The sequence below is a fragment of the Crotalus tigris genome, unplaced genomic scaffold, assembly GCF_016545835.1.
Source record: "Crotalus tigris isolate CLP2741 ecotype Arizona unplaced genomic scaffold, ASM1654583v1 scf7180000017639.5415321, whole genome shotgun sequence".
Classification (NCBI taxonomy): domain Eukaryota; kingdom Metazoa; phylum Chordata; class Lepidosauria; order Squamata; family Viperidae; genus Crotalus; species Crotalus tigris.
In genome coordinates this window covers 1311349-1333196 of record NW_024096532.1, presented here as the reverse complement: position 1 = coordinate 1333196, position 21848 = coordinate 1311349, and the positions used below count along the sequence as shown (strand labels likewise).

The 21848-nt window shown below is 40.9% G+C and overlaps 2 protein-coding genes across 4 annotated transcripts in view; both read right to left on the bottom strand.

The window, feature by feature from the left end:
• The window catches only part of FAM83E (family with sequence similarity 83 member E), a 31731-nt gene extending 11326 nt beyond the window's left edge, over window positions 1-20405 (bottom strand). The window contains exons 1-4 of one of the 3 annotated variants that reach the window (XM_039335034.1): window positions 20107-20405; window positions 15489-18345; window positions 14286-14453; window positions 11525-11649 (exon numbers count right to left, since the gene is read on the bottom strand). In XM_039335034.1, the coding sequence (XP_039190968.1) occupies window positions 11525-11649; window positions 14286-14453; window positions 15489-15947 (752 nt within the window). In that variant the 5' untranslated portion in view covers window positions 15948-18345; window positions 20107-20405. Of the gene's footprint in view, window positions 1-11524; window positions 11650-14285; window positions 14454-15488; window positions 18346-19867; window positions 20063-20106 lie in introns of those variants that run through there. The other 2 variants (XM_039335035.1, XM_039335037.1) reach the window with 2 other exon arrangements.
• On the bottom strand, window positions 4514-11487 carry SPACA4 (sperm acrosome associated 4). The gene has a single exon (XM_039335039.1). The coding sequence runs from the start codon at window positions 6842-6844 to the stop codon at window positions 6473-6475; it is 372 nt and encodes a 123-aa protein (XP_039190973.1). The 5' UTR covers window positions 6845-11487; the 3' UTR covers window positions 4514-6472.
• Window positions 20406-21848: the final 1443 nt, after the last annotated feature.

Here is a 21848-nt window from a genome sequence, read left to right as displayed (position 1 = left end):
AAGACTTAGTTCATTTGTAGGATATATGCCATCATTTGTAGTAATGCTGCACTACTTTCGATTAAGATTTATGGATTTTTGTCTTCAAGAAAGAGCTCACCTCAGTTTTAATATTGAAAATAAATTCTTATGATCAGGATAAACTCAGCTCTTTTTCATCTGGCTCTGGTCAACCACTCATTGAATTCCAGTAAAACAGAACAAAGATCCGACAGATCAAGTTAGCGCATTCCTGCCCCAGATGGTTTTTACATACAGTCTTTCAAATTAAGCACAATTAAATGAAGCTTCCATGGTCTCTGGCAGTATACCTGTCCTTTGGCATAGCCTTCCCTCTGCAATACATCTGACCTAACACTAATGTGCTTTAGACATCTTTTAAAAACTCATTTTTTAAAATTGGCATCCTCCAGCCATTAATTCTCCTTAGCAACCTTTGATGGAATGCTTTTAATTTTGATTTTTAAATCTTAAGATTTGACAGACTTATAAACCACTTCAAGATTCTTTGCAATAAGCAAGAGTATAAAAATATTTCTAATAAATAAACTATAAATAAATAAACCTTTCAACCCCAGTTGCTTGGAGACAACAATTTGAAAGGGTTACTGTGCTGCCATACTGGGAAATGTTCACAAAGCATCAGATTTGCCACTGTAGGAAACAGGATCTGGCAAAGTTCATCTTGCATTCTCTGAGAGGGATAGGTCAAGCAAACATCCTGATATAGACCTATCATTTTACTGTTAATCTGTTTACAATCAAGGTTCTCCACTTTAAGCATAAGTATATTGTGTGAATGCATCCATTAAGATGCAAACTCACAACATCACGTGACGTGTCGCGACATATTGCAACTTTTTTGCCATTGCAAAAAAAAAAAAACCCAACCCCAGGAATAACAGCAGTGCAAATGCAACTCTAAATTTTTAACTGGCCTAGTTAATCAAGTTTGGTATACAACATTTACTGATGCATTAGCAGAAAGCAGTGGGGACTGCTGAACTGTAGGGTGGATTAAGTCAGATTCAATTCATAGAATCGGATGAGTTTTAGACTTAGAGACTACCTTCTCCCACCCTGCACAAGACAGACTTCACAAGGCAAGAAGCTTCTGTAGCCATATTATTAAGCCGCATATGGCCAAACCATACTTACTCCACCAGAGGGGAGCACCTACTACCTCATAAAGGAGGCAGTATCACTGTCAACCAGCTCTCATCATTAAAAAAGTTTCTCCCAATGTTCAGCCAAAATCTATTACCTGACTTCTGTTTATTGCTTATAACTAGTAGCCTCAATCATTGACGATCAGTGGAGATTAGCTTTGAAGGCCATCTGCCGAGAGAGTCTAGTCTGGGCTTCTTGGTGCAGCTGGTTGGCTGCTGTGAGAACTGACTGCTGGACTAGAGGGCAAAGGGTCCAATCCAGTAAGGCAGGGGTCCCCAACCTCTGGTCCATGGTGCAGTACTGGTCCGCAGCATGCCAGCAACCGGGTTGCACAAACAAGCAAAGCCCCATCCGCGGGATGTAGGCAGCACACAAAGCTACGCATTTTCCGATCCGTGGAAAAACCTTTCTCCATGGAACAGTTCCTGGTGTCCAAAAGGTTGGGGACCTCTGCAGTAAGCCACTGCTTGTGTTCTCACACTCTTAATCGTGATCTCCACAATGACAAAAAAATGCACTTTGGCTTTTTGACGCAACGATGCAGTGCCAGATGAACCAAGCGTTGACCTGGTGATATCAGGAGCAGCCATCTTGGCCGCTATCACAATCATGTTTTCAGCTGATTGCACTTTTCCTCCAAAACATTTTAAGAAAAAGAAGAGGGAAAAAAGACAAAATTCCCACAGAAATATTGTACTGGGCAGACAAGAGAAAGAATCAACAGGGATAAAAGAGTGAAAAGTCTGTTTTGCCCTTAAAAAAAAAACCTAAAACAAAACAAAAAAATTGAGCTGCCACTACTGGAAAATCTTCGTTTTATGGGTTCACTTTAGCCTTCTGTCTCTGCCAGAGGCTCAAAGACAGAACTAATTTCTTCTATGTTTAGATTACAAAGGAAAAAAACTAGGTGAGTCACTCAGCAACTAATCTTGCATATTTTAGATGGGGTTGCTCTCAGTCTTAACTCAGAAACAAATGGGCTACTATGCTTGGATGAAATTCAAGGGTATCTGCAGAAAGGATTTTAAAAAAAAAATCACAACAGCAGCCTCAGCTCCACAAGCAAAACCTCGTCCTATATAAGCAAAGCACCATCTTGACTTTTTTGATGACACCCCTGATGACATCTTAGGTCTTTGACTTGATAAGTGTGATGTGAATGTGGCTACTTGTTTCATTTTCTGGGATAGTCCTTCAGATACTTGAAAACAGCCGACGTGTCCCCTGCTGTTGTTTAATCTTTAGCTCTCCAGGCTAAACATAACCTATTCTGAGTATTTTATTTCTGTCCGTTGAGCATTTCTTTTGACACAGATACATTTAGTTAGAGGAAGTGTTTTTTTAAAGGAAATTTCTCAAGATTAATAGACAGATAGCAATCCTGTTTTGCTAGTTTCATACAGATTTCCCATGTCTATTGCCATAGTGCTCCCTCTTTAAAAGCTCTAAGAAAAAAAATTAAAAGCCTTTGGAATCTCTTGCTTGCAGTTTAAAAACCACCATAATATTTTATTCACATTGTGAAAGCCCATATCATGCCGGGAAGAATTTTAGCACTAGAAAGGCCTACATTACAGAGCAAAGATTTAGTGAGAAATTCTTATTTCAGCAATGAGCTGGATGTGCAGATATAAAACAAAGTTTATTTCAGAGGAAGCAATAATCGTATACACAGAATTCCAAGTGAAGGCATGGCTAATTGCACATTCCCTACTCGAACTGAATTTTGTATTTTCAGGACAAAATTTCTGCTAGGAAGAGAATGGTTTTGACTTCCTGATTAGATCTTGTTAGGAGAACCTTAATATTTCCACAGATATACAGCATCATTTTAAAGTGTTTTGGCTCCCCACAAAGATTCTCACTGGTGTTGTCTCAATTGTAGTACACAATGTTTTCTCTGCCTGACAGTGATTTTAAAAAAAAAAACCTGGATTCCCAGAATTCTAGATGAGCAAGAGACGTCGCAGTTTAGATAGTTTGTGTGAGAGAAAGAGGATGAAGACAGCTCCTCCCTAATAGTTCCCAGACTATTTTATTTATATCCCTTTATTATTTTTATAAATAACTCAAGGTGACAAATACATGCCTTCCTCTTATTTTTCTCACAACAACAACCCTTTGCAGTGAGTTGGGCTGAGATAGGTTGCCTGGCCTAAAGTTACCCAGCCAGCTTTCATGCCTAAGGTAGAACTAGAACTCACAGCCTCCTGGTTTCTAGCCTCAAGCCTCAACCACTAGACCAAAATATGTTTTATGGTGCAAGTAGTCTGCTGTAGTTTGATAAGATTTGTGTCTTTTGGTGAGGAACAATAAAGGAAACTGCTTTGAGAATCTCAACCCGTCTTTCTTGTTTTTTGAAGCCTGACAGGGGCCATGAGAAGGGCTTATGAAATGGCAACAAGCCTTTACCCCAGGGGTCCTCAAACCTGGCCCTTTTATAGCTTGTGGACTTCAACTCCCAGAATTCCTCAGCCAGCATGCCTGGCTGAGGAATTCTGGGAATTGAAGTCCACAAGTCATAAAAGAGCCAAGTTTGACGACCCCTGCTTTACCGCCTTCCCCACCCTTCTTCTCAATTTAGCCACACCTCCATTTCACTAGCATTGAAAAAAAGAAGCCCAAATGCCAATGAATGGGGTATGTGGCAGAGCCACTCCTCTCTCAAGATGGGGAGGATGGCAGCAGGGTGCTAGGAAAAGGGATGAAGGGCATTTCCCCAGCAGTGAGAATTGACCTCTCTGTAGCTCCAGAAGAAACACTGCAACGCTTTGCAGTGTATCTTCTGGAGCAAGACCTGAGTTGAAAATTAATTGACTAAGCTGCAGAACTATTTACAGATCAGAAGGTGATTCATGGCCTTCCAGACCAGTCAAACATGGTTGATTTGTGCAATCAAGGAGGTTATTGTGAAGTAATCGTGGGGGAGCTTATTGAAGGTTATTGTGCTGTGGGAAGTCAGCCCCCCCAGAGAAGGAAATATTAAAAGGGCAGGAAAATATATTTCCTCAAAGGATCTTAAAGAAGCAGAAAAGCATGCCCAGTTTTCTTAATAGCCCCAGGTCCCTTTCCCCCAAGCAGAAACCAGCTCTATAATGCAGATGTAAATCCAGGAAGGTTGGAAGCTCCAGCTAGAAGCTTAGAAAGACAAAGACTCCTAAAATCTACATACCCCACCCAAACTCTAAGACAGGACATAATAGGATTAACACAGAGATACCAAAGGGCACACTCAAACTCAGGTCAAAGTTCATGCCACAGGAACAACTCCACAAACAAAAGGCTCCAGAGGGTATAAAAACCCACTCGCTACATGTGCTCGCTCTTTTTTCTTCCAGAGCCATCTTTCTGTCTGGCTCTCCAATAAACTGCAACCTTCTTTCTAAAACAGTCACCATGTTGTTTATCCCTGGCTTGGACTGAACCATGATGAAGACTTTTCCTTCAACAGTGCAACTCTGTGAAGCCACCTATAGAATCAGATCTCTGATATTGTACAGGTCTCTATATGGGCAAATTCTATAAGGAAGCTGAAATGGTGATGTCCCTGTCTGTGAGTAATCCTAATCAAATTAAAATGCCCCTTCCTTTAATGGACTGCCGTCATGATTAAATAATTTCAGTCTTCTTTAAAAAAAAACCTTCCCCTGAATTAGATCACACAGAACCACTGGGGGATTCAGTCAGTTCGCACCACTTCAGCAGAACCGGTAGCTAATTTTTTGTTGCCCAGGACCAGAACTTCTGGAAGCAGCATCCACACAGAGAACCTGTTTGAATCCCATCATTGCACAGAACACATTCTGAATTGAGTAAGTAGGTGACCACTGTTCTACATGCTCAAGCAGGGGTTGGACTAGAAGACCTTCAAGATCCCTTTTCACCCTATGATTCTAAGATTCTATAGTCCCATATTCAGTTGTTGGTGCATCCAGATGAAAAGATCCAGGAAACAGTGATGAAAAGACAGGAAGTTGTTGCTACTGAGAATAATTAGAAGACTAAGTGGAGAATAAATAATTTAAGGCAAATATCCTATATTCCACAGCTGCCTTTTATATCTAAAGCAATTCAAATTATGCACAATTTCTACTCCAAATTCCTAATTTAAGATGGAACGTTTTCCTTTTACCAAAATGCACACAACTTAACCAAAACCTCACCAAAGCCAGAGTCTCTGCGAAGAAGTTCAAGCCCTTAGTCCGAATCTGTAGAGGAGTAAATGCACAAACTGATTGACCACAGGAGAAATTCATGGCCCAAATTTGAGGAAGCAGAGCAATTGCAAGCTGGTCTGTATGATTCACTGCCATCAAAAAGCAACGAGGAGAAATTGTGCTTAAACTTGGGAGACAGCAGGGTGGCAGTGTTCCACACAGCAATCTGCTGCCACCACCACAGGGAACAAAATGTGATGTGTTAATGGACTCAGAGGACCTGGCTGTAAACATGGAATCTACATATTCTGAATGAATTGTGTTGTCACCAGAGTATTTCAAGGTTTTCTTTTAGTTTCTTGAATGTGCCATTTGCCTCAGTACAGCAAACCCACCTATAAACATAAATGCTCTTAGAGAAGTAATAGAACAATTGACCAGTGGAATGGCTTGCCTTCAGAAGTTGTGGGTGCTCCATCACTGGAGGTTTGTTAAAAAGAAATTGAACAATCACTTGTCTGAAATGGTATAGGGTCTCCTGCTTGAGCAGGGGGTTGGGCTAGAAGACCTCCAAGGTCCCTTCCAACTGGGTTATTCTGTTATTCCTGAAAGCTCCAATGTTGGATGGTCCATAAAGAGGAGCTTCAGTGCTGGAGGCCTATAAGTATATATTTGAGCACATATAGACAATAGAACCGTTGGTTCTGGGGAACGTAGCAAGCTGATTGCCAAGTACACAAAATGCCGTCATGTGACTGAAAAATGGCAGCTTCACTCCAAATTCCTAACCCACCCTTTATCAGTGGATTTTCCACTAATTGGTTAGAGGCCAGGTTAGAAGTGAAGAGCAATAGATATCCACAGTTTTTCCTTTCTCCTCCTCCTCCTTGGTTACCATATGACCATAGCATTGCTACCTAAAACCAGAACTGTAAAAAAAGCTGTGACATAAATGCAATTACAGGTAGTCTTTGACTTATGACCCACCATAGTTACAACAGAGCTCCCCCCAAAAGGTATTTATGACTTAGTTCTAAAGTTCCAATGGCAGTTAGTCATGTGACCACATTTCTCACATCACAAACGCAAGGACTTAACTTTCCAAAAATATCCTGATTATTTTATTGCTTGAAACTTTTTTAAAATCAGAGGAACCTCATCAGCAGGCTGATGAGAGCAAACTGAAGGAAAAGGGAAGGGTGTCTCAGGGACTGAACCCCATTGCATAAATTCCCCTTACAACAGTTGGTGACCAAGCTGTAGGTGACACCCATGTAGGCAACAGGTTGCTCTTTGCCACAGTTGATGGAGCGGGTACACCCCTTGTTCTGGATGTCTGAAACCCCCAAGGCCACCCCTTCGCCCACAAAGCAGTCTTCGTCTTCAGCGCAGCTCATCCTGAGGCCAGGACATATTGTTGAGGAAGTAATTTCACAAAAGATACAGTCCTTGGAGAAAGTGGAAGGCAGCAAGCAAACCAAGACGCACACCAGGCTAAATTGCAAAGAACACTTCATGACAACTCAGGGGAAGTGGTGCTTCTGCAGCAGTGTGGACTCTTACCACTTTAAGAGTGGTACAGAAAGGTACCAATTGATTTCCTTTTTGTAATGCTGGCGTCCTCACCAGCTTTCAAAGGGTTGTGGCTTCAGAGTCTTCAAAAACAGATCAACTTTTCCAGTTTTCAGTCAAAATGTCCAAAGGAAAAATATTCAGTTGATGGTACTTATTATGTTTCTGTTTTGTTTTTTTACAATTTCTCTTCCTAGGGCTTCAACAAGAGACTGCAGTAACTCATCTCTTCTCTAATATTCTGAATCTCAGTTGCTTATATCTTGAAAGTCTGGTACTATTGCTCAGTATATAATGGCATATAATCCACAGAAGATGTTTGGCTTTAGAAGTAAACCAGGGTGCCTTGATCTGCACTTCCTAAAGGGTAGTGTTTGCTTTTATTTCTTAGGAAAAAACTAGACTTATGAACTCTCTGGTTCCAGAAATTCAGGTAAGTTTCCACTTCACTCTTTGAGTAGCCTCCAGTAGCGATTTATAAAACCCACCAGATACAGAAGAAAATTTCTGGCTGATCTGCAGGAACTTCCCAGAGAGTTAACGTCAACTAGTCTTTCTTGAGGTGGACTTCTTATTTTTAACTACAAAACTGGATCCCAGCTCTTGGCTCTCTGCTCCTCTTGCTACATAGTCTTCATCCTTTCTACTCTAACCTGCTGAAAAAGTAGAATGAATCTCTGGCAACAGCCTCCTAGAATCTGATAACTGCTTAAGCAATGACATCACAATGGGTGTCAAAAGCTACAGTATTTGGAGAGCCAGGAATAAAGCCACCCATTGACATCACAGAGGAGTGATGTCAAATTATATGACATCATATAAGGAAGAAGCAGCACAAAGTATAGTATTCTCATAGGCCAGGCATGTCAAACTCGTGATGTATCGCGACTTTTCCCCCATTGCCGGAAATGGGGTGGGTGTGGTTTTGGCATGATGCATCTGGCCCATGGGCCGGCAGTTTGACATGCCTGTCATAGGCAAAAGATTGGATGAAATTGCCTGGTGGGTGGAGGATGAAAAGAAGAATGAACAGACAATTTCTGAATTCTTGGAGCTGGTAGTATTTGAGATCTCAAGAAGAAGAATATGGATGGGAAATTGGGAAGTGAAGCTGGATTTCCTGAAACTTGAAAAAATGACTGACTACAGGATTACTTGAATGAATCTCGTAAGGGGTTTCCATAGATCATGATCCATTTAGCACAGAGTTCTCTCCAATTCTTTACCCATCTTCACTCACCAATCACAAATGAAGACAAATATATGCGTCCTAGGATAATGACACAAGATCGAATTTGGGCCAGTCACCAGACCAGAGATTTACAAGCGAGTGGGCAGATGAGGAGACCAGAAATTATTGATAGCCTCACACTGCAATGAACAAGGACACTCATTTAATTTCACAACTACTAAGATCGTTGGCCATGCAGGTACAAAGATTGAAGCCTGGGAAACAGGCCTCCTTGTCAGTTAACAGGAGTGCTGATTTACCACCAGCTTATCAAATACTGAGAAGACAAGGGCTTGGCAGCACAAGGAAACAACAGCCAATTGCCAGCCATCAACACACCAATCAGCCAATAGGAAGGCACCACATAAACACGACTTGCAGACCAGCCCAAAGAACATATTTCAGTAGAGAGAAATTCCCTGAAGATTGGCTCCAGCATGAATCCAAAAGCTCGGAAAAGTAAATCTTTGATTCCAGTGACTGACTCAAATTCGATCTTGCATCACTCATCAATCATCTAATTTCTCCTGTGGACAACTGAAAAGCGAATCAGGAAAGGCCTCCCCAGTTCCATCAAAATCAGTTAAACTTTTCTTCCTCCAGGACTTGTATGAATCCACAGTGAAGGGAGGCCTTTGATTAAAACAGCAGAGATTTAAGCTCACATATGGGTTCTCGTCCCCTTCCCCCCCTTTTTTTTGGCACACCCAGAGGCACCTAATGTGTGTAAGGCAGACTGAAATGGAAGGCAGGCAGCGTTTTCTCGAATACCCTGCTGTCAAAAGCATAACTTCCTGTATTTCTTACCCATTACGCATCTCATTAAAGGCAGAGAGATTCTGCCTTTTGGGAAAGTGACAAAATAATCTGTCACTCAACTTGGCAGACTTCACTGTGAGTAGTTATGGAGAACAGGCAGATCAGTAGCAGAGCTTCCAGCGTGGAAATAAAATGAGAGACAATTGCTCCTGTGGGTGGATGTGCGTGCGTACCCAATTCAAGGTTTCGGAGGCTCCAGAACAAGACATGCTCAGTGGCAGAGGCAAAACCAAAAGACAAACCAAACCATCCTCTTGGGTGCCCCTGACCCATCTGGGCAATTCTTATCGAAAAATAACATTGAAGCCCACTTGCCAATATTTGAATATACTGTTATTTATTACAAGTCCCCTTTCCACTAGCAAGCAACTATATTAGTGGGTTTTTGTTTTTTTTAAACTCTGATAACTTTAATTCTGGAAACTGTAGTTACACATTATGAAGTTGCCAAGGTTGAAAAATCTTGATCTATACACACACTCAACTGTTGGAACAAAATAATAGTAATGAGATTTTTTTTACCACTTCAGTGATGGCTGAGTGATATTAGGAAGATGCTTTAAAGTCACTAGGAGGGAGGTGGCCACTAATGAACCCATAATAATCATATTACCTCAGCTCTGAAATTTCGTGAATTATCTTGTACCTTCTTCTTTCTCCTATACCTTCTTTAATATCTTTTGAATGTTCAGTCCTGATAGTTGTTTCTCCCTACATACTGATAGGGGTGAAAAACTTCTGTTTGAAACCTTCTTTCAAGCATCCTAGAGCTGTTTAGCATTTACAGTGTTCACTAATTTCCCCCCATAACTAATCCTTGATTCCATATCTTGATGTTCTACAACCCTCTCCAAGGTCATCCAGCAGCCCTTAGCCATGGCACAAAGATGCCCTGATATTGCTCTGGTCTCTTCCCCAGAACTCAGCCGAGAGACCTTAAGATCAACTCAGTTCTTCCAGTTTCAAAATAATGGTTTTCCTCTTCTTAATTTTACCATGGACACAATTTAGGATATTTCATCAACAATGCGGTGGCTAACACAATTGGAGCTGGGATCTACTATTGGCCACTTGTAGCTACTGTGAGCATACTTTCTCTAGTCACAGGGCATTGCTTTGAATGAGTTTTTGGTTTGGACTGCAGGAAGGAATGGGCACCTGCCTTCTGCAAAAAGACCTGCCCATTAATAGCTAACTGATACTGTCTGAATTTGCCTTGTATTAAAAAGATAAGAACAGCCACACTTGCTCCTCTCATTCCTGAAGCAGGATGAGGTTCAGCCATTGGGTAGTACAATTTAGGCTGGAATATTTTTCTGATGATGCAGGGAATAGGGAAAAGCACGTTAACATGGGCATCTGCCTGGTTCATTTCTTTATATATTTTCTGCCCATTCATACACTGTGATGTGTTAAGATATTTCTCTGGTATTCTCAATGTTATCTCCCTGTCTCCAAAAACTTTAACATCTCAAAATCATACTGGGAAGAAATAACATACAGAAAGTTATATAAGAGTATACATGAGAAATGTGGGTAAATCTAATAATATATGTTTTTAAAAAAACCTAAGATTCCACTGAGAATGGAAAACAGGTGTCCTTTTATTTGAGCCAACACTTTAGAGAAAGGCTGGTGAACCTCTGCACCTTCAGATGTGGCTCCCTTGACTCCAGGAATCTAACATCTAGAGAGGCACAGTCTCTTTACCCCTACTCTAATAAACCTTGGTGCACCATTCTGACATTATCTAACCCCAAACACGGTGCCATGTGAACATTCCCTTCACTGGGTTGATCCTAGGAGTTAGGATGAGGAGAATATAACCAAAGACTGAGCAGGAGTGATGGAGATTAAAGAGGGAGGTTAGCTATGTCTCTGGCTAATAATATGTGTTCTGCCCCAAATGTGTTATTTTCCATTATATCATAATTTACCCTCCCATACTATGAAGAGCATCAATTTCCCCTTTGGTTTCATGGCCATAACCATCTTCATGGCAGCCATCAGAATTTAAAATAGTCTCATGCTTATCCAAGCCTGGAAGCAATTTGATCCAAGGAGATTCCCATAGTTATCTGCATGGATCAACCAACCCAAGGAATCCTCTTTGGGAAAATATAACCATTCAGCATGAACACCCCATGAGAGCATAGCTCCTTTTGAATTATCATTTCTTTCTATCCCACGTATCTCCATTTGCATCTCTACTGTCCTGTAATTAATCCCTTTCCATTTGCCTTGCGATGAAGCAGTAAACTTACTTTGGATATTGAGAAACTTTGGAAAGTTACCAAATTAAGCTGCCTGTTAATTGAGAGTCTCATAGCTTCCCAAGAGAGCAGAATATTATGCAAAGCTTAATGAGTGATCAGATTCATGTGGAGAAAAGCTTCACTTGCTGATTTCAAATACTCTTAAGGGCATAGGACTATTCTTGATCAAAACCTGGCATCCCTAGAGAGGCAGTTTGCAGATTGTGCAGCCATAAACTATTCATGATTTTGCTGCTTTCTGGATCCAGGATCTACAACACTTTCATTTATTGCACAGAAAAGCAAGGAAGAGCACTTACCTATAGCTGCCAGTAATTGCAATTTCTCCATCAACCAGCAGAAATTTTTCCTTTAGAGTTCCTGTGATCTGTTTCTGGCTTCTGCTTTGGAATGAACAGCCATGAAGAGTTCTGACTCGCAGGTTCTATGCAAGAGAAAAGTAACAAAAAAGGCTTGTTTATATATATATATATATATATATATATATATATATATATATATATATATATATATATATATATATAAAGATTTCTAACAACCTTGGCTTTTTTATGACTCGTGGACTTCAACTCCCAGGAATTCTGGGAGCTGAAGTCCACAAGTCATAAAAAAGCCAAGGTTGCCTACCCCTGATCTAGAGATACTGATCTAGAAGAAACATCACTGACCAGTTCAGCTCATCTAGAAAACAGCATCTTTTGGAAAGCTACTCCAACCAATTGATTCAGTATCAAAACACTGCACAAAGGCCACAATTAAAGATTCTGAGGATCTTTTGGTACCCCAAGCCACATTTCAAAGGATCTCAGATTAGTTCAATGCCACCACTGAAAAATATTGGCACACATACCCAAAAGGGAGAGCGTTTTAGCTCAATAATCTTGAATTTTTTGCCTGAAAAAAAAGGTAACTTAAAAAAAAATCAACTATATTTTCTATTGGCTGAGATACAAGGAGGTACCCCAATGGCATACACCACATATTTACAATTAAAATATACAAATTGGATTTATTTTATTCTGTTTGCATGCCCACCTTTCTTCAAGGTATTCGAGACTTTATTTGGCCTATATGCCACTCCATTTTCAAGGACTCTGACTGGCTTATGACCAGTAAAACAAAATATGTCATTCCCTCTAATGTGAGACCTTTAACAAACTCTTCATACTAGATCTCACTGGGTGGGCAGATTCAATAATCTTGGTGTGATCAGGACCTTCATCTTTTTATTAGCACTATAACTTGGTAATAAGGTGACCAACTGTCCTCCTTTAGGGAGGACAATCCTCCTTTTTTAAGTTCTGTCCTCCCTCGAAAAGTGTCCTCCTACATGTCCTCCTTTTTGATATTTGAAGACTAATCTGCAGGGCTTTTTTTTTCTCATAGAACGCTCAGAACGGTGTTCCGGCACCTTTTTTTGATGTTTTTTTTTTCAACTTTTTCATGAGCTGTGCTACTCCTCCTATTGGCTTTCGAAAGCCAATAGGAATTGCTGCTGAGCATGCCAAAACACCCGGCCAGCAAACTTTGCACATGTAAGTTGTCTGCAGCGAAGGCGAATTGGCAGGAACTTTGCACCTCTCCCTGCTACCCAAATACACCATGTCCTAGTTAGTCCCAAAGATACCTGGAGGAGACTGGAGCGGTGATGCCACGGTAACTTTCTCTTGATCTTCGGCCCTACTAGGGCAATAATGGCTGCAGGTGCAAGAGGCGGGGCAGTGGGACTGCTGTGGGCAGGAGTGTGAGGGGCGGCGGTGGCCGGCTGCCCCCCGTGCTGTGAGAGCTGCGGGGCCTGCTCTACACGGGGCTGTGCAGGGTGGCCGGTGGTGCTGGCAGGGCGGCTGCAGGTGGGATGTGTCGATGGCGGACTCCCCCCCGGGGCTGGAGCCGGCACAGCTGGTGCTTTGGGAGCTGCGGGGCCCGCTCTACACAGCGGGGCAGCAGTGCTGGTGGGGTGGCTGCGGGCGGGGGCACGGCATGTAAGCATAATTACAATATAAAATGTTATTGTTACAAATGTTTTTTATTATGCATTTATCATATTATAGTGTATTCTGCATTATTGTTGCAATGAATAAGATGTTTCTTTTATTTACGATATTTTTTTCTTCAATTTTTTTGTGTCCTCCTTTTCATTGTAAAAAAGTTGGTCACTTTATTGGTAAGGTAGATTTCACAAAGGCTACCTAGTAAGTTTTGTAGCTAGGCCAGGATTTGGAATCTGAGCCTTCTCCAACACAGGTAGTCCTCAATTTACAACAGTTCATTGAGGGATCATTCAAAAGTACAATGGCACTGAAAAAAGTGACATGTCATGACCACTTTTCACACTTACGACCGTTGCAGCATCTTCATGATCCCATGATCAAAATTCAGATGCTTGGCAATTGATTCATATTTATGACCATTGCTGTTTCTCAGGGTCATGTGATTCCCTTTTGCGACCTTCTGACAAACAAAGTCAACAGGGAAACCATATTCACTTAAGAATTGTGATATTAATTCAACAACTGCAGTGGTTCAGTTAACAACTGTGGGAAGAAAGGTCGTAAAATAGGGCAAAATTCACTTAACAAATGTTTCACTTAGCAACAGAAATTTTGGGCTCTATTGTGGTTGTAAGTCGAGAACTACCTGTACTTTTGGATATTCTTAACTATTGCTTGATGTATTATCTAACCAATGTTTGGGGAAAAAACCCAACAACTAACAAGCTTTGCAAATCCAATGTGAACAAGTGTGCTTTGCATTTAAAATTAAAGGGAGTTACACCTATGATTTTGATGAAGATAATGACAGTCCCATTTTCAACGCCCACCACCCCGTTTTGACCAGAACTCCCCCCCTCAGTGTTTCAATCTATTTGCCCAATAAAATTAATTCTAAAGATTCCATTGACAAAAATCTTGATCCTGTGTTCAGCAAATGCCAACATTAATGTGTTTGTATTGGGGGAGAGGGTATTTAAAAGCAAACCAAATGATAATTAAGTAAAGTCAGCTAGTGCTAAAATCCTGCTCTTTTGGGGTTTAGAAACGGAAACATTCCCCTATTCACCTCCGTGTGACGGACATTAAGGCAAGTTTTCTCAGCCATGGAGAGGAAGGAGCAAAGATGCTGCTGGTTGAGCACAAGATAGACTGGTACCTGCCGCCTAATTGCTGCATCGTACAGATCCAAGAGAATATCAGGATCTGTGAAAATGTCCATGACTATAGCAATCACCTAGAAAAGAAATAGTTTGCTTGTGAGACCAGCAAAAGTTTTGCAGTCTTGCTTTCCAAATTATATCTCCTTAAAATAACAGTAAAGTGAGCTGAATCCAGTTTGCAGAATTATATGAACATCGGGATATTGATAGAGAAGGTTTAAAAAAGTCAATACTTTTGCTTCAAACACCTTGATTTGTTTTGATACGCCCCCTTGGCCAACATCCACCGCACACATACTTTATTGGATTTATATCTTGTTCTGTGAGCTCGGATATTTTTGGGTTTGGGCTTTGGTTTTAATCTAAAAGAATATTCTTTTTCTAATTGACCCGAAAGTGCTTTTTCCAAAGGCAACTGGACCTTCTTTTGATTTCTTCTCATCCAAAGACCTTCTTCAGTTCTGACTCCATCTGAATTAAAGAAGCTTCTTGGATGAGAAAGGAAATGTCTTCAAGGAAAACAAAGAAAGTCCAATTGCTTTTTGAAAAAAACACCTCTGGGACAACCATGACATGAATGACTCAGAATATATATTTTTCTAATTGACTTTTCTCGATAAGGTACAACAGTTATAGGCTCTATTGCAGTCATAACTCAAGGATTACCTGTATATTATGGCTGCAGTCTTTTACTAGCCAGACTAAACTATTAAATTTAGTTTTAATGAATCAGAAGGCAGACCAGTTAACAGATCAGTACATTAAAAGATACTAATATTTATACTTTTCAAAATTGGAATTGGCAGACGTGATATACTACCAGACATGATGTACCACAGTATCTTCAAACAGAAAGATATTTTATGTCTCTAAACTATTGTTTTATGATATCCTGACTTACAAAGCATATGGAAATTGCCAATGCATTGTCTTTTTGAAAGGGAAGACAATTTGATAAAGATTTTTGTGTGGCAATAATGTGGAAATGTCTCAGTTTTGGGAACATCCCATTTTCTGCAGAATAGCTTTGTTAAAACTCTTCACATATTTTCTCACTTTTTTTTTTCATCTCAAGGAGGAAAATGTTCAATGTTACCTTTCCTTCATACCTTATGGGCTTGTTGGATACAGCTGCGTACCAATTCCTTGATATGTGGCGCTCCTTCTCCTGGTGGGTGGGTATAGACCTCTGCTCGGGTAATTCCTTTCCAAGCCCCATGGTCTGGCCACCCTAGCTCCAGATCTGGGGGTGAGTCATCTGAACGCTGAGGCCAGTAGCTGAGACTAGATCCCTTCGTTCCAAAGCTGTAAGTCCCTACTCCACCTGAAGGGGGAGCCTGTAATTCTTCTGCCGTTGCTGTAGCCTTTAATTCCTGCAGTTCACCCTCTGACAGAAAGGGGCGCAGCTTTTCACGGGAGAGGCACTGATTAAAGGCTTCCTCACCATTGGCAAGTAGAGCTTCAAGGGCCAACCGCTGACGTTCACAATAATAAAATTCAGGATTTGATTCAGTTACTTTAATGTATGGCTCTTCGCTCTCCAGGCAGCGGATCTGGGATCCAGCCATTGCCTTTGACAACAGAACATGCAATTCTAAAGTGCCCACGGGATACTCTTTGCTATTTTAGCAAGTCACTGTCTTTTTTGCCAGCCTTTGCGATGCTGGACAGGAGCAAGTCTTCCTGGCCCTGCTTCGAAATCTTAGAAAATTAATGTAAACATTTCCTTTAACATAACTTCTTGTTCCCAATATTTTTCTAAACTCCCGAGAGGGAAATAGGTCCCCCAAGTGCTTATTAATATTGTTTTACATTGGTAACAACATCCTTGATTATATTATTTCTCTATCCTCTAATCCTTCACCTTGATTCAAACAATTTTAGAAGGCCATCTGACCAGAAGAAAAAAAGAATACAGACTAGGCTGGCTAGCTACTAATCAAACAGTATTAGTGATGCTGCTGTTTCCATCTTAACAGGATTTGTTTGGTGGAAAACAAAAGCAAAAGGAACAAAGCAAGAAAAAAAAAAGTTCCAAAAGGTAGTTACTGGCCACCTTAGGACCTATTTTATCTCATCAGGATCAAATAGTATACTCTTTTAATCTCAAATCTCAATTCCAGTACCAGAATAGAGAGAATTAACAGCATAAATCCTTATTCTAATAATGACCTAGAAAATATGTTTTAATCTAATCCATAAAAGTATCTGGGTGTGTTCCTGGCAATCATTTCCTAATATGGTGCAGGCAAGTGCCCTAAAATGTGAAATAAATACTGTAATAAAGACAGCATTAGTTTAAGAGAAAGGAAAGACAAAACCACAATATCTTCTTACATGTTAATTTGGATATACAATTTTAGCTGTGGCACTTCCTAAACAATTCTGTGGAAATCCACAAAGTTCTGCCTGCAATCCCTTCTTTTGCAATGTCTCTTCCTTCTCATTGATAGCTATGATGGAAGAATTGATCTAAACCCTGGATTTGGCTACACAAATCTCAAGTTACTAATCTCCTTCTACACAGTTAATTTGTGAAGGTTTCGGATAAGATGATGACATTGAAAGAGCTGGTTGAGCCAAGTACAGAAAGAAGAATATTTAGATTCTGGGATGAACAGAAGCAAAGAAAGTGAAAGAGGTCAGCACCTTGGGGAAGAGGCCAAGATTGAGGGGAGCAACATGTGAATAAGAAAATGTAGAATTTGGGAATGAGAAAATGGATCTAGAGGGTCAAGAGGACATCTGGAAGCAGAAATTCATTAGGCTTTCATAATGGAATTCTAAAACAGATCAGAATATTTTGTTTTACTTAGACATACATGGAAGAACATCATGAGAACGTTTCTCTGTTTTTTAACCAGACCTTCTATTCTACTCGCCCCACAATATCTGACAACAGTCTGTATTTCTGCAATATGTAAAAAGACTCATATGTCTCCATAAAGTCCAAATATTTTTTCCTAATAGGTTATTCTAAGAAGTCCCAGTTTTCTCTTTTCAGATGTTTCCACACTTGCAGTAAATAGCTGCTCATTTACATTCATAAAAACACATCAAAAGCTTTTTTTTTTTTAAAAAAAATAATATTATTTTCTGGACCCAACTATTGATTGTAAAAAAGCACTTTCTAGGAGCTAGGTAAGAATCAGAAATTATCTGCAACCAATCAACAAATAAAATAATCTACACTCATTAATTTCTGGGATATTTGTTATACTAACTATCTGGTTGAATGAGCAATTGAGAAATATATCTGGATCTATTGTATTTTCTTTCCTGAAGCGAATAAACGATGTTCAATTCTTAGCCAAAGCAAACTTGCTTTCTTGAGTCATGTGAAACTCAGAAATTCTCATAGTTTCCAGCCAGTTAAAGCCACTTGGAGAAAAACTTCCGAGAAAGGCCAGTGAATGATAGACATAAATCCCGCTTTTTAGTCAGTCAGCAAAATAGTGTTCTAATTTCAGATTATGGGAATTTGCTATATATTTGTCTTGACAGGTTAATAATACACATTCCACAATCTTTCCTTCTTTTAGCAACCGATCAGCAACAAGGGGTTGACCCCATTTATCCAATCAGATTTCACACCTGTAACATCTGGATTCTCGTGTATTAAAGTTTCTTCTTCAACTAGCTGTTAATTCTCTTGTTATTTGGATGTTAGACGGTTTCTGGAAAGCTACTTCGATGCTTTTTTCCATTATTATATAATCCCAATCTAATGGCTGGGGGAGATGTTACATTTCTTCATTTATATAGACGTAGGACAGGAAGACCTGGAGGAATGTTGTCCATGGGGTCGCGATGGGTCGGACACGACTTCGCAATTAACAACAACAACAAGAAGGGGAAAAAAACCCTCAGCAAGCAAAAATCATGAGTTTGTGGAAGGATAGCCTTGCACAGCTGCAAATACGGTACATTTGCTTGAAAAAGAATCCGTTCTTCTGGTCACAGCTCCTACGGTGTTCAGGAAGAAAAAATGGTTCAATAAGATTTTTTCATTTTGGTGTATTCTTAAGGGAAGTGCACGAAATAGTACTTTGCAAGAGGGATGGACCAACTGTGGCACCCCAGATATTGCCAGAGTACAGTTCTCATTATCTTCTCTGCCCATGCTAGCTGGAGACAATGGGAAGTGAAATTCAATATCTGGAGAGCCAAATATTACATATTATTTTTCAAGGTTGTGATTATCTTGAGAAGCAGTCATTTTTCTTCAGTTCTTCCTTAACTGCAGCAAGTCAGATGCAGGTAAGATTTTGACCTAGTTTGTTTGTTCTCAGTTCACCTTTTATTGTGACTTAAATTTGAAGGCTTTGCAAAACTAAGGGAGAAAAGTTTGGTGATAGAAGTCATGGTCCCAGTTTCTCCTAGAAGGCCAGGAGTACACTACTAGAGTTAGGAAATGTTGTATTTATAAGCCTACCTTTCCCCCCATTTCCCTCATGCTTTTCCAGGGATACTCTTACACCCCATTCCTTTAAAATGTCCCGTGCCTTTAAACAGCTAGTTTGGCCTAGTGGGAATACACCAGACTAAATACCCAGGAGATGGCAAAGGTCTGATCCTGCTTCAGGCATGAATAATGTCTGGGTGACTTTGGACTACAGATAGTTCCTTGACTTGAGCCCAAAGTTATGTTGCTAAGTGAAACATTTGTTAAGTGAGTTTGCCTCATTTTATGATCCTTGTAGCCACAGTTGTTAAGTGAATTATTGCAGTTGTTAAGTTAGTAACATGGTTGTCAAGTGAATCTAGTTTCCCCATTGACTTTGCTTTTTCAGAAAGTCGCAAAAGGGGATCACATGACCCTGGGACATTGCAACCGTCATAGATATGAGTCAGTTGCCAAGCATCTGAATTTTGATCATGTGACCATGGGGATGCTGCAACGGTCATAAGTATGAAAAACAGTCATAAGTCACTTTTTAAAGTGCCGTTGTAACTTTGATCGGCCACTAAATAAACTGTCGTAAGCTGAGGACTACTTGTAGTCACTCTCCCTCTACCCAGCCAACCTCTCAGGATTGTTGTTATTGTGGGGAAAAGAGCAGGAGGAAGAAATATTAGGTATGTTTGCCGCCTTGGGTTATTTATAAAAATGTTAAAGGGAGGGGAGTGTAAAAATAAATTAAAAAATGGGGTATGATGGAGAAATCTTACTCGTTCTCTGGAGAATGCTTTCCTCCTCTTAAATATGCAAAGCCTCTTTCAGTGAAAGTGGAGGAATGAAAAATTGTGACTATTGATCCATAGAAGCGTCAACTGCCAGGTAAAAGCAGAAGTTCTTTGTAAAGTCACTAGTTGGAAGTCACTTGTAATAAATTCCTCCTGGGCCCCACCTCCTTTGCAACTAGCCACTTTTACCCCAAATGTGCCCTCCAGACATCATCTCCCCACTCCCCTTGTTCCATTTGCATCTCCCTTATCAAAAGTGGAGGGGGTGAGGGGGAACAGATAGGAATGGCTAGCTTCTCACCACCTCTGCTGCCTGCTTCTTATTCATCTTTGCAAGCCCCGCTGAGTGCTGTGTGTTTCATCTCCACCAGTTCAGAAAGCCTAGTAACACCTTGGAAAGCCCTTCCTGATTTTGAAGCCCTGACTTTGAAGTCATTTTGTTTGGTTCAAGAGGAAGCCTTTTCCTCAGAGCTTAGCAGAGCTTACTCTCCCCCTTCGCATTGCAGGACTTGCGCTCCGCTTGTACTTTTGCAAACATACCTTCCTCCTCAAGAGTTCCGGGTGTGGATCCTCTTTCGCTTCACCTGTTCATCTGTTGTTTTAAAGGAGAAGAAACTGAGGGGTCTAGAGGCTGGATTGGAAGGTTTGGGTCTCTCGGTTTCTCTGTCCTCCCCAATTAATTTTGGTGGGTTGGGGGAAGAAGCTCCTTCACCTTCTCCTTCCTTTGTGCCTGCAACCAGGCACTCCGCAGTCCATGCAGTGCACTGATCCAGGAAGTCCAGGGCTTGTGTGCAATTGCACAGCACCTGTTGGGAGCCAGGTGGCCAAGGAAACTTAGAGGCATCACCCTCCCTTATGAGCAAATAATGTAGCCTGCGGAGAATTGTAATTAATAAGACAACTGCACAGCAAGCAAGACTAAGTGGAGGGGAGGAGAAAAGGGGAGGCTTGACCTCTTCTTTTAACAAGATGGGAGTGGGGCTGCCCCTGTTCTTCCGTCTTAACTCTGAGGGATGCCGAGGGGCAAAGGAAATCTGATACAGGGATTCTATGTCAGGCTGTGTTTCCTAAGCAAGCTTCTCTTTGAGGGCGCAGAATGTCAGTAGATATTTCCCTCACAACTGGGACGTTCAGCCCTCCTGTATTCCTCTCAAGGTAAAAGGGAAGCTGCATCTTCCAGAAATTCAAAACACATTGGAAAAGGAGCTTCTTCCCTCAGAGAACAGGACTACGTGATCGCCAAATGGAAAGCATGTGTAACTTCTCCAAAGCATCTCTTGGCTATTGCTTTGTATGGGTAGTCCTGCAACTTACAACAGTTCATTTAGTGACCAGTCGAGGTTACAATGGCACTGAAAAAAGTGACTTACGACCATTTTTCACACTTACCGTCATTTCCGCCTCCCTGCAGTCACGAGATCAAAAGTGGTCAGATGCTTGGAAACTGACTCATATTTAGGGCGGTCGCAGTGTCCCGGGGTCATGTGATCCCCTTTTGCGACCTTTGGACAGGCAAAGTCAATGGGGAAGCCAGATTCACTTAACAACTGCGGTGACTCAGGTAACTGAATCTGTGGCAAGAAAGGTCGTAAAATGGGGGCAAAATTCTCTTAATAACTGTCTCGCTTAGCAATAGAAATTTTGGACTCAGTTGTGGTTGTAGGTCGATGAATACCTGCAATGTCATTCATTAATCTATCTCATTCTCTCAACTAATTCCATTGCATTTGGGTGTAGGATCGTGTGCTCTGGCAGTTTTCAACTTACAGCTATTTGTTTAGCTGTAACATTACAACGGCATTGAAAAAGTTACTTACGCCTGGTCCTTGTGCTTATGACAGTCGCAGCATCCCCACAGACATGTGATCAAAATTTTGAGCCATGGCAATCGGCACTTTTTTATGACCGTCGCAGTGTCCTGGAGTCATGTGATCATCATTTATGACCTTCCCAGCTGGCTTCCAACAAGCAAAGTTGATGGGGAAAGCCAGAGTCACTTAACAGCATGATTCACTTAACAACTGCAGGGATTTGTTTAACAACAAAGGTTATAAAATTGGCCACAATTCTCTTAATAACTGCTTTGCTTAGCAACGGTGATTCTGGTCCCAGGACAATCTGTAATGTTGGAAGCAGAACTTGGATGACCCAGGTTCCCAGACTACCCTCAACAGGGATAGGTGATTCTAATGGCCAACTGCCATCCCTGAATGGATATGGAGATATCCAATTTTTGAGGTGACTTTGCTTTGTGAATTGACTTGGACTGCTTATAAGAAAGG

Coding starts and splice junctions, on each gene's coding strand:
- SPACA4 (XM_039335039.1), bottom strand. CDS start 6,844: ATGAAGTGTTCTTTGCAATTTAGCCTGGTGTGCGTCTTGGTTTGCTTG.